General features: G+C 49.2%; 1 gene segment (V, D, J or C); it reads right to left on the reverse strand.

Moving 5' to 3' along the window:
- Positions 1-11,010: 11,010 nt before the first annotated feature.
- On the reverse strand, positions 11,011-11,809 carry LOC123810836. The segment is given in 3 exon segments: positions 11,011-11,112; positions 11,374-11,660; positions 11,764-11,809. Coding segments are annotated over 3 exon segments (435 nt in total).
- Positions 11,810-12,095: the final 286 nt, after the last annotated feature.

Below are 12,095 nucleotides of genomic sequence, written 5' to 3' on the forward strand. Positions count from 1 at the left end.
GGGTGCAAGGAGGTGTCCTTGGGGCCTTTTCATGCCTCCCAGAACCACTGGGAGGAGCATGTGCTTCATGCAAATCAGTTCCCTCTGTCTTGTCCTGACACAGTGTCACCCTGATGTCCCCTGGGGAGATGTGGAAAGAGACAAGTGCTGCTGCCTCCCAACACCAATGACTGCACAGTGACTAAGGCCCTGAATGCACAGTGTTGATCTCTGTCATTAAATCAGCTCCCCCAGATCCCTGGTGGCCTTAAAGTTAAGTCTTTGTGAATTCTCTGTCGCCTGCATGATGAGATGACTGGGTTTACCTCTGGCCCCAGTGATCTATTTCATCTCAAATCTCACCACGTTTCTTAGATTAGAACATTTCTTTCTTCTGCAGTAAAAACCATTCTTGTCTTATTAGCAGACACTGCCTCCTTCCCCAGGGAGTCCTCAGGGAAACCGAGTTTGCGTGTGGGGAGTGAAGGAACGGGGTCTCCCCTCACTCAGCTCTGACCCAGCAGCCTCAGTGAAGGAGCCGACCAAGGCTGTGTGGACACAGTGTCACTGCAGACCATTGAAATGAACGAGAAAGGACAGACTAGTAAGAAATGACCACTGAAAGGATGGCAGAAAAAGGTGAAAACATTTATTACCAATTTTCTCATCAATACATTTGCAAGTGTAGCAGCAAATGATCCTGAGTTTTGCCACAGGTACAGATGTGTCAGGCTTTCCCCAGACACCATGTGTCCTTTCAAGGATTAGTAGCCAGTGTGGGATGGAGGGAATGATAGGCTGGGTGTGGGGACATTCCCAGAACCCCAGGAGCCCCTCCTCCATATGAAGGACACAGAGTGGTGCCAACTGTGGGTCCTGAGGGACACAGCCTGACTCAGGGAGCACTTTCCTTCATGAGGTACTTTCACCTCTGAGAGACACCCTGCTGCAGGCAGACCTTGGCCTCTTCACATCTGCTGTCCCCAAATTCCAGGTGCATCGTCACCCAGAGAGGTGACATATTCTAGCCTCAGCCTAAATCCTTCCTGCAAATAATGGGGAAGTTTTCTTATGAGACATGCATTCTTCTTGCTCATGTGTTGAGTAGTTTGTGAAAATATCAGCTATAATAAAAAGTGAGATACTTGGAGTAATTGTCCAATAATTCTTTTGTGTTAAGGTTACTTTATTTGCTAGGATAAAAACATTAATTTAGGTGACATTGTCTCTCTTTCTGTGGCAAGGACAACACCATCCAATCCAGGACCAGAAGCAGGGCTAGAAGGTGACAGAATTAATGGGATGACCCAGCAGCTGCGCCCCGATGGCAGCAGGAAAAGGCAGTGCCAGTGCCTCCCCCCACGTATCCTCTCAGGGTCCCAGGAGCAAACTCCTTCTGCAGTGAGTGAGGACGTGACAGAAGTATCCAGGCCATAGTGGGGAAGCCCCAGAGCTCTATTAGCTAAGGCCTCATTGTTGACATTGAGACTTTCCCTGCCTAGGCGTTTCCTACCCTATGCCCAGGAACAACCGTAGGGCACGTTGTTTTCAAGGAAATTAATTTTCATTGTGTGATTGTCCATTTACCTTGTCCTGTGAATCAGGCCTGGACAATGACTGCATGAGGGGAGGAGGCCAAGATATGAGGCATGTGTGTGAGTCAGAGCTGAGTGCTCATGTGCCTCCTGGGGACCGGGTGCAGGACAGTCACACCTCACTGAGGACACTGCCTGCCCAGCTGTGCAAGAGCCACAGAGAGCTCTCAGGCGCAGTCCACCAGCTCCCCCTGCTGGTCTCAGAAAGCACATCCTGTAGCTCATCTCACACCCCAAGCTGTCCTGGGAGGGCTCTGCTGTTTGCAGTTGGGTCTTTCTGATGTCACCACCCAGGGCAGTAGATGGATCAGGTCCCCTCTGTGATTCTGGGATGAATCATTAATTTTTTCAGGTCACTAATGACCTCCATGGAGTTACCTGAAATGCTGTGTTCCCAGATGGTAAAAGATGACATGATAGTTGAGTTTCCTTCTGTCAGGTCCCTGGGTCTGTTGGTGGTACCTGACCACTCTGAGTCACTTTTGAGGTTTAAAGATCCTTAGGGAGCCCCGTTAGTTCATAGCTGGTCATAGTTCTATTTGAGTGATTCTTTCAGGTGGAAACATTTGGTGTTCTTTTTGCTGTTGTTGTCGTTGTGAGGGCTTCCTGCTGGGTCCCCAGCCCCAAGGCCAGGCCTTGGCTTTCTCTTCCTGCCTTTGCCATGAGAACGCAGCCCTGGGAGGAGCTCACACCTTGTGTTTGTGGTTCCTCCTGCTGGTTCTCACTTACCCTTGACTGTGATGCTGGCAACACCAATGACTTTTGAGGAAATTAAGATAATTTTGTCTAATTTTATAAATATTATCAACACAAGGATTGATAAAAAAGAATATTATTATGAATGGCAGTCCACTCTTTTAGAGAAGTCTTTTTCTATAATGCCATTTAGAAACCCTCATTTCATATTCTCCAGTCTTCATTAACCCTGATCTAGTTACTGCCGACATTATTTTGTATTGATTTCTGGTGCACAGAGGAGTGGTTAGACAATTAGATCCTTTACAAAGTGTTTCTCGTGATGTTCCCAGTCCCCACGGGGCCCCGTTCCCACTGAGGCAGCATTTTGACCACACTCCCCATTTTGTGCTTCATATCCCTGGGACCCTCTGGTCTTAGGGTGCCTTGGGGGTGTGGTCCCCACAGGTGTCTACTTCCTCTCTGAACCCCAGGCTGTTCTGCTCCCTCTTGTGGACACATTGCTTTTGGTGCAACAGGGAGATGAGTGAGTGAGTGAGTGAGTGAGGAGCAGGACGCACCACACTGATTTCTTCAAAACAGATGAGGGCATTTCAGGACAGTGTCTCAGGGTCTGGAGAGAGTGTGGCCTCCTGAAGCCATGTGAGCAGCAGAGAGCCCACCCCCTGGGAACCCTGCCCTGGGAGGAGGCAGTGGGGATGACAGGGATGTGGGTGAGGAGGTGTGGAGGCAGATAAGAGGAGCTGGACACCCTTCCCTGCACAGACACAGAGTCCTGTCTTTGCACTGGTATTGAGTTTTGCCATTGATCCATTTTTCCCTGCCCCCAGAGCCGGGGCTGCCACCAGGGTCCTGGCCCACAATGACACTTCCAGTATCTTGCTTGAGTTGAGCCTCAACCCTAAGTCCCCTGCTAGCCTTGTCCAGCAGCTACTCACACCGCCCCCTCCCTGCTGTAGGGTCAGAAGTAAGTCTGTGCTTTAACTGCGGACAAGCAGCCTGTTCAGTGTTAAGTGTACCCCAAGAACGTCCCTGCACCCCAACACACATGGCCCAGAACCTCAGCACCATAAGTCAATAGCAAGAAGCCAGCTCCTCTCCTGGTGAAAAAGTGACATTTCAGGTAAATCTCTGTGAGTTGGAGTGAAGGGCCGCGATGGTCCAGTGAGTTTCAGTGCTGTCCTGAAGGACAGTGTCCCCATGGCAACCTTCAACCACGGTGGGCAGGTGTTGCTAATGTGTCTGTCACAGGGTGGGATCAAGGTACCATCCCAGCACCCTGCCCCATGTGGGCCTTCCCTTGTTCACTCCCCCCATCTCCACAGCAACATCAGTCTCCTCTGGGTGATGCCACCGTCCCCCACCTGGGCCGCCCGCCTTCACGCTGCACCTCCCCTTTCACCGTTTTAGAAATTGGACTTCTGATAAAGCTGACGTCACCTTCTATCTCTTCCTTCCTTACAAACCTCTAATGGCTTCCTCGTGTCCACTCCTTGCTTGTTCATGTCCCCTCTTGTCACACCGCATGATATGCTTTATTCCTACCACACGTTGACTCTGGCTTCCCTGTATGGTGTCCTGAGGAGGAGACCCTGCCTGTCTGGCCTGTCTGGACAGTGCTGTACCCTGAGCCGCAGACCTGAGCCTGACACACAGTACCTGTTCAGGAAAACATTAAGGATGGACAGACCTCTGTATCTATTGTTTCCCTGGTCTGACCCAGCTGGACTCTGTCCCTGTTCGGACCGGCCCAACCCAGACTCTGTCTCCAGGGCCTTTGATGCAGGCTGACAAGGGTGCCCTTCTAGGGCCAAGCTTGGGAGGATGAGGCTGCATTCCTGAGCTAGCCGTCCTGACTTGAGTGCTAGGGCCTAGTTAGGGCTCAAACTAGCACATGTGCTGTCCCCACCATGGGTGTCAGGTGCGACAGTCAGGGTCACAGTGTTGGCTGGTCCCACAAGTTCCTGTCTCACTTCCCTGCGGGCTGCAACTCTGTGGGAGGCTGTGTAGGGCCTCACTGTGACAACCAGCTTTGGGTGGAGCCCCGAGGTGCTCTGCAAGGCTGTGTTGCCAGACACCGTAGCCTGAAAAGCAGGCCAGGTCCCCTGCAGGCTGGTATTTGCTTCTACAGTCCAGAGGTTTGTGGGCATCGCCTGGTCCTTGTTTATTCCAGGACTCAGTCCCAAGACCCACCTTGGTGCAGTTTCCAGTAGAAGAGGTGGTGACAGGTGTAGCCACAGCCTCCAACAGTGTGGGCTCGTGACACTTGGGAGAGAGACACAGGGTGAACGAGCCAGATCCTGATGCCGAGTCTCCTGCCACCTGTGTAGTGAGAGAGGTTGGTGAGGGGTCCAGGTCATGGTGGAACCACAAGTCTCGGGAAGAACAGCTTCCATGCTGTCTCATTCCCCTGCCCCCCACCTCAATCCTGGGGATGGAGGGGACTCAGTGCAACTCTGTCCTGCTACCTATGTTTGTGTTTGTCCACGTAGGACACAGAGTTCAGCCCTTCTTGTTGAGGCCGGCCTGTTTGGAGATGGAGAGGCTGTGTGCTCAGTGAGTCCCCTGGGGCCCTAGTGGGGGTACGGCTGCTTGTGAGCACAAAGCAGACACAGGGAGATGGGTGTCTGGGTTCCCAGTCCACGCTCAGCCACGAGCCCCTCTTCAGGCTGTTTGCCATGTGGTTTCCTCTCTTTCCACTTGAATCCTCCCCTGCTTGCTCTAGGGCCAAGTGGGGAACATTCATGAGGATAGATTAGCACGCTTTGTGGTTTTCTGGACTGAGTGGAAAATGAGGGGAGACCCGGGAAGTAGAAGAAGAAGGTAGCCAGGGGAGATAAACAAAGAGGGAATGAGCAGGGTCAGGAGACTTCAGAGCTATGTGATTAGAGAGGGTCAGGGAAGGGAAAGGGAATGTGCCAGCCCCAAGCAGGAGAAGTCTGGAATACTGTCAGCGGCACTCTGAGGAGGGGCCAAGGGAGATGGGGCATGGTGGGAAAGGGGGGGGATGGTGAGCTCAGAAGGGAAGCTTCAGTCAGAGATGGAGAAGGTCCTGTCCCTCAGAGAAGACTGGAAGAACAGCCCACAGAGGAATTGGGCAAGTGTAGAGGGAAGTTCAGGTGCAGAAGAGGTCTTTGAGTTCTTCTGTTTGCTTTTGCTTTGTTCTCAAACAAAGAGGAGCCTCTCCCAGCTCTGCATCTGTCCTCCCAGGGAAGCTCCAGGTTGCAGCTCTGGGAGGTTTTTCTCTAATCCCAAGTCCTTAGTTCTTCTCTCAGAGGTTCCTCTTAGGCTCCTGTCTGCCAGCTGTTCTCCTTTTTATTTTGTACGATCCTCATATTTGCTATTAAGTATATATACAGAATTTGCCCTTTGGGTGGTTGGGAGCTCTTAGAAATACAGAAATTCCACCCTCACTCCACACTCATGAATCAGAACCCACATTTTATGAGATCCATAGATGGTTGTTACCCACCTTAGAGTTGAGAGACACAGGTCCGGGGCATGCTCAGAGACACTGGCACGATTTTGGACTTGGGTTATGCCGATAAGGGATCTGGTACACTTCCCTCTGACACGTGCAGCTATGCTCCCTGTCTCCCTCTTTGCGGACTGAAATGCCAGGGATAGCGTCCGGGGGGTTCCCAGTGGCAATGGCAGGCATCTCCCCTGACTTCATAAAGTGCACAGATGAACAGGGTGTTGTCTGACTAACAAGATGGATTATGGAGTAATGTCACTTTATTTGACTAAGAAACCTTCGCTTTACTGTAACACTGCATCACAGAGAAATCACAATGATATTAAGCAGGCGTCCGAACATGTGTGCCCTTTTAATCAGTGGGAAGTTATCTGTATAACTCTTATACGACATGAACAGTATATAACATGCCAAACTGTCAGCACCAGGTTTGATCACGATTTTGGATATATTGAAATAGAAATGAAAGCGTGCATTGAAGTTCAGAAGTACAGTTATATACCGATAGATTATGGTTATAATATATTGATATTAATAAAGGTTTGGCATAGAGAACTTTTGGGAGGACCTTGGTGATATTCAATAATTTTTCTAAAAATTTTATTTATTTATTTATTTATTTATTTATTTATTTATTTATTTATAACTAAAGGGAAAGGGAGGCAGAGAGGGAAGCATCAATGTGCGGTTGCCTCTCGTGTGCCCCGTTCTGGTGACCTTGCCTGCAACCCAGCCATGTGCCCTGACTGGGAATCGATCCCGTGACCCTGTCGTTTGCTTCCAGCATCTATCTGCTGAACCACACAAGTCAGGGCTGATATTCAATACTTTTGCTTTTATACAACCCGTGTGTGTTGTATTATTCACAACTCAGTGACATGCCCTTTAGTGATATATAAAAGGAGCCAGCAAAGTAGACCATGGGAGGTACTCCTTTCTGGGGGGAAGGTGTTTGACCAGAGCCCTTAGGTCTGATCCGGCTCTTCCTATTCCTTTTGGATTATGAAATAATTGGGTGTTGCTTTTCCAGAACAAGTTCCTCCCAAATCATGTGTATTTCCTCCACTTTAGGCCTCAACTACCCATAGGAATTCATTTCTCCCCTTCCCTTCCCTTGTCAATGCATGGCTCTCATTAGGCTTCTTGAGAGCTGGTGTGTCTGATCCTGCCATCCCCATATCATAAGTGCTGAGAAGGTTTCTGTCCTGCTTCCCCCTCTGGGTCTCTCACTGTGCCGAACACCACTGTACACCAGCCAGCAGTGGTACACGGCCTCGTCCTCAGGCTGGGCCCCTGTGAGGGTCAGGGCAGCTTTGCCCCCAAGGAGGGAGCCTGAGAACCGGGCAGGGGTCCAGGAGAGTTTACCATTTGTATTATAAATCAGTGCCCTGGGGGCTTGGCCAGACTTCTGCTGGAACCAGTATGGATAGTGACCACTGGTGACAGCTCCAGTGCTTGAGGCACAGGTAAGAGTGACTGTCCCTCCTGGAGACACAGTCAGTGAGGGCTCCTGAGTCACCACACCCTGAGACCTGGAACCTGAAAGAAAAACAGTCAAAAGTCAAGAATAAGGAAGGAAAGCAGAGGGATCTCCAAAGGCTCATATCTAATATCCATATTCACCTGGGCAGAGGGTGAGGAGGGGGAGCAGGAGGACCAGAGTCCAGGCCATGGTGGACACTTTCCAAATCGCCTGACCTCAGGCTGGGGCTGCTCTCTGGCTGTCCCTTTATCTCCTCCTCAGCTCCCTGGGTGAGGGGTGTGTTTACTGGGGCATTATGCAAATAGGAGCCCACAGCACCATCCAGTTCTGGGTGCTGGGCCCAGTTTATAGTTCTACTCTCAGCAGGAGGCTGGCTTCGTTGTGAGCTCTGAGTCTCCCCCTTGAGAGGAAGCACCTGCTGTCTCCTCTAACTGAGGCCATGGATGTGGGCACTGGACCACATCCATGAATTAGAACCATTTGGGTTGGTTTCAGGCCTTGCAGCTCTGAGAAGACCCACAGCGCCCCCTGGTGACATCCTTCACAGATGACTCATGGTGTGGGAGCTGTGCAGTAGGAATTGTAGCCTAGTTTTCATTTCAACAATCAATCTATAAACACGTAACAAACAATCAAAATAATCAATAAAGTTTATGCATCCTCCATTCCTCCATTGGTTTATAAAATTGCATCTTTGGTATTTTTTAGTTGTACATTTCCACTTGGTGTCGTTTTACCATATCCCCTTGTATTTGAGTTTCTATCCTTTTTCATTTCTTCCAAGAATGTCTGTATTTGCTGGTTACATGGATTTTATGACTATTGCTGAAGAAATCTGTCACATAATTTAATTATGTGAGTCATTTCTGTGTTGGTTACAGTAGACTTTCTTGGTTTGTTCAAGTTTTCATTTTCCTGGTTCTAGATGTGACCAGTGGTGTCTCTTACCATTTCCAGGACATTGGAGACTGCATTAAAAGCCTCTGTGTCCCATTTCCTCTGTCTTTCACCAGGTTGCCTGCCTGCTGAGCTGTAGCACAGAGGTTTAGGAGTGTGTTCAGCTCTCTCTTGCCCAGCAAAGGTGGAGCACTGACTCCCCAACTTTGTGCTCTGACACCTTCCTGAGGGCAGTAGGGCAGTGACTGTCACCAGCTATTTCCCTTCAAGTTAGGGTGAGTGTTGAGCCTACAGCCAGGCCCTGTGGACTCTGGGAGGGAAGCACAGGGAGGAGGGGAGGTGCTGTGCTCAGTGGGTTGGGCTCCAAGCTCCCTACTGGGTCCCTCCAGTGCAGCACTGACACAAGGAGGGTTGGGGGCTCCTGCATGGCCCACTCGCCTGTCTCCCACCCCTTACTCAGAGTTCTGAATGCCACTGAGTGGTCAAGGCTTAGCTGCTCTCTGCTTCCCACAGCTCTAAGCAAAGGTCACAACAGTGCAGACTAGGTCTGGCTTGTACCCCCTCATCCAGTCCCATTGCTAAGGGATGAAGTTGAAGTTCAGGTTTCCACTGGGTGACCAGAGTCATGGGCGGGAGAACTGCAGTGCTAACCAGCTTCAACTGGCCCTACCTGGCTAAGGCTTATTGAGTTTCTAATGGGAGGGAGTCAGCCTTCCACTGAAGCACCCACACTGTCCTAGCTGGCAAAGGGACACTGTCGACTTGTGCTGGGAGGGAATGCCGGCCAACACCCTGGCCCTTACAGCTCACACCTTGGATGGGGGTGCATGTCAGGGGTTCTATAGTTTGGGAGGGTATGGGGTATGTGTAGTCCCAAAGATTTTCTCTGGCTAGGCATCTGGTTCCTAGGTTCTTTGGCTAGAGAAAAGGGGTCTTCTAGGAGCCTCTATCTATCTATCAATCTATCATTTTGCTCATATCGTAGTTGTTTGAAATCTTGACATCTCTATATCTATCTGCTGTGTCTACAGGGAGGTAATGAGGACCCAAGGTCTCCAAACCACTGTGTTCTCCAGTGTGAGAATGTAGGAAGTCTGCCTTGTTCTTTTCACACTGGAAGTCTACTTCTGCTTTGATTGACTAGGTCCAGTGTATATAAGATTTCTTGGCCCCAGAGACCAGAGAAGGAGACTGACAACATCATCCCATCAGGAGCTCATTAAGGGAAGTCACATTCAAGGTGGGTTTTGGAAAGAGACAGGACCCCTTGGATTTGCCCTGTGCCTTCCACCCCCAGGCTATGTGCTGCGTCTTTGAACTAATGAGCTTATCTGGTGGGAAAGGATTGTGTCTTTAACCTAAGGGTGGGGCACCCTGGGTTCTGTCACTAGAGCTGGTATAAAGACAGATAAAGACCAGGGAGGAGCACAAAGTCTTTGTGTTGACTGGGGGAGTGTGGGGGGAAGGACAGCAAAAGTCAAAATTGGGTTCCAGATGGAGTTGCTTTGGCTGCACAGCCAGGAGTTTATACTTGAAGAGACTGTGGGAACAATGGGGCTCTTCACAGGAATTCAATCTCGAAATTCTCATGGAATAGAATCCTAATGGTTTATTTCAGCCCTTGGATGAATGAGATACTGTACATTTCTGGTTCTACAGAGATTAGGTATATATAAATAAGTGGCTAGAAAACATGATTAATATTTTCATATTTTTTTCCTTAGCATAGATGAACATGACCATAAAACACGTGGTCGTGGTTTCTGTGTGAAAGGCTGAATCTCTGCTCAGGAGCCTTGCCCTGCACCAGAGGTTGGCCTTGAACTTCACCCTCCCAGGAGAAATGGGAGTCTATTTTCATTCCCATGTGAGTTATTTCAAACCTTTAATTTTGTAATAATTTTGCACTTACAGAGCAACTGTCAGTAAAAAATCAATTTTCCATAACTATCACTTATATTTCCTCTAACATTACAGTCTTGAAAAACTAGTGCCATTTTTACAAACTGAGATGCAAACATTGGTAAGACAACATTACCTAACTGCAGGTTGGATTTAAATTTCATGAAATATCCAGTACATTCTTTTTAGATTCTGAGAACCAGTCCAGGATTCCATAATGCCATAAATGTGAAAGAAAACAATCACAGATAAATATATATATAGTTCCAACATGCCAGATATTAAGCTTTTTTCTTTAAAATTGATTTTGTGTTGAGTTGAAATAAAGTTTTTTCTAAGATTTTTTAACAAAGGTGAGTACACTAAATAAAAGGACAATTTTATACTCTGCTTCTCCCCTCATGGCCCAGTGCCAGGTGCCCTGGGGAACCAGGAGTGGAGACACCGCCTGCAGACCCTCCCCTGTCCCTGCGCCAGGGGAGGCGGACCAGGGCTGGGAGGAGTGTTTCTGGAAGCCACTTCTAAACAGGTGTCTTCTCAGAGCATCAATATTCATGTAAGCCCTGGAAATCTTCTCAACTTGTGGCTGTAGTTTTCCATTTAGAAACCAGGGAAAAGAGAAATCAGCTCACAGTTTTCACTGATGACCTGACATTTTAAACCAGTTTCTGAAGGTTCCAGATCTATGAAGGTTGATTTAGGAGAGAAAGTGACCAAGAATTTAACTGGATTACATTTTGCACAAGTGTTCAAGAATAATTTTATAATAAAAGTACAGGTATATTTAAAACTTTAGTGTTCCTAAAATACTTTAGGAGAGAGCTTGTTAAAAAACTGATTTGCTCACAAACACACCTTGTGACTCAGCAGCCTAGTCAGGGGACCAGCATTACCTAAAAGCTCCCAGTGACACCCTCATTTAAATGCCAATAAAATATTCCCATTGCCCACAGGCTTAATCAAAACACGAGTACATCTTGCTAAAGCTCCTGGAACACCGGCAGGATTACACAGGGCAGTGGAGGCTCGAAGTCTCTCTGATGGTTAATGTGTCTGCACTCATCCCTCACCCCACCATGGTTCTAGGGACAGGGGACGAGAGGAAGCCCATTGTGCCAGGGTCACATGGGACACATGGGCACTCCCTGGGGGAGCCTGGAGGAAGCACATGGAGAGGAGCCACTGGACGTGGGAATGGGGCCCTGGAACCTCTCTCCTTGGTATACTGACCATTTCCACCCTGTCTCTTTCCTTCTGTTCCTAAAGCTGAGACATTCTGAGCACTAGAAGGGGTTTAGGTTGCACTTCCCCATGAGGTCACTTCACTGTGTAAGTATAACTACCCATGGCCAGTAATAGTCGGCCTCGTCCTCAGGCTGGGCGCCCATGATGGTGAGGACGGCTTTGTTTCCAGAGATGGATCCAGAGAAGTGCTCAGGGACCCCAGAATGTTGTTTCTTTGTTTCATAGATGAGCATGAGGGGAGCCTTGCCTGGGGTCTGCTGGTACCAGCCGGGGTAGTGACTACTAGAGACTGACCCAGAGCTCAGGCGACAGGTGAGTGTGACTGTCCCTCCTGGAGAAACAGACAGTAATGGCTCCTGAGTCACCACAGTCTGAGAATCCACACCTAAAACCAACAGGAAAGACATGGGTGTTGTTATGAGAGACCAGATCACCCCAAGACCCTGCTTTGTTGTGTCCCCCAAGATTACAGAGTCCCTTCCTCTGACCTGAGCTGTAAGTGAGGAGCCCGAGCAGGAGCACCATCCAGGCCATGGTGGAGGCCCACTCAGGACATGACCTACTCAGGCACTTGGGGTGGAAGGAGGTGTGTTGGGGCCTTTTCTTGCCTCCCAGACCCACTAGGAGGAGGAGCTGCGTCATGCAAATAAGCTTCCTCTCTTGGTGCCACAGTGTCATCCTGATGTCCCCTGGGGTGAGTGGAAAGAGAAGATGCTGGAACTCACACAGACCAGTGAAGATAGAGCTACTCAGCCACTGAAGGAACAGAGTCCCCCTCTTTCACCAAATCAGGGAGTGAGGAGGGTGAGGAGCAGAGGGA

The sequence above is a fragment of the Phyllostomus hastatus genome, unplaced genomic scaffold, assembly GCF_019186645.2.
Source record: "Phyllostomus hastatus isolate PE091 unplaced genomic scaffold, TTU_PhHast_1.1 phas_scaffold_760, whole genome shotgun sequence".
NCBI classification, from domain to species: domain Eukaryota; kingdom Metazoa; phylum Chordata; class Mammalia; order Chiroptera; family Phyllostomidae; genus Phyllostomus; species Phyllostomus hastatus.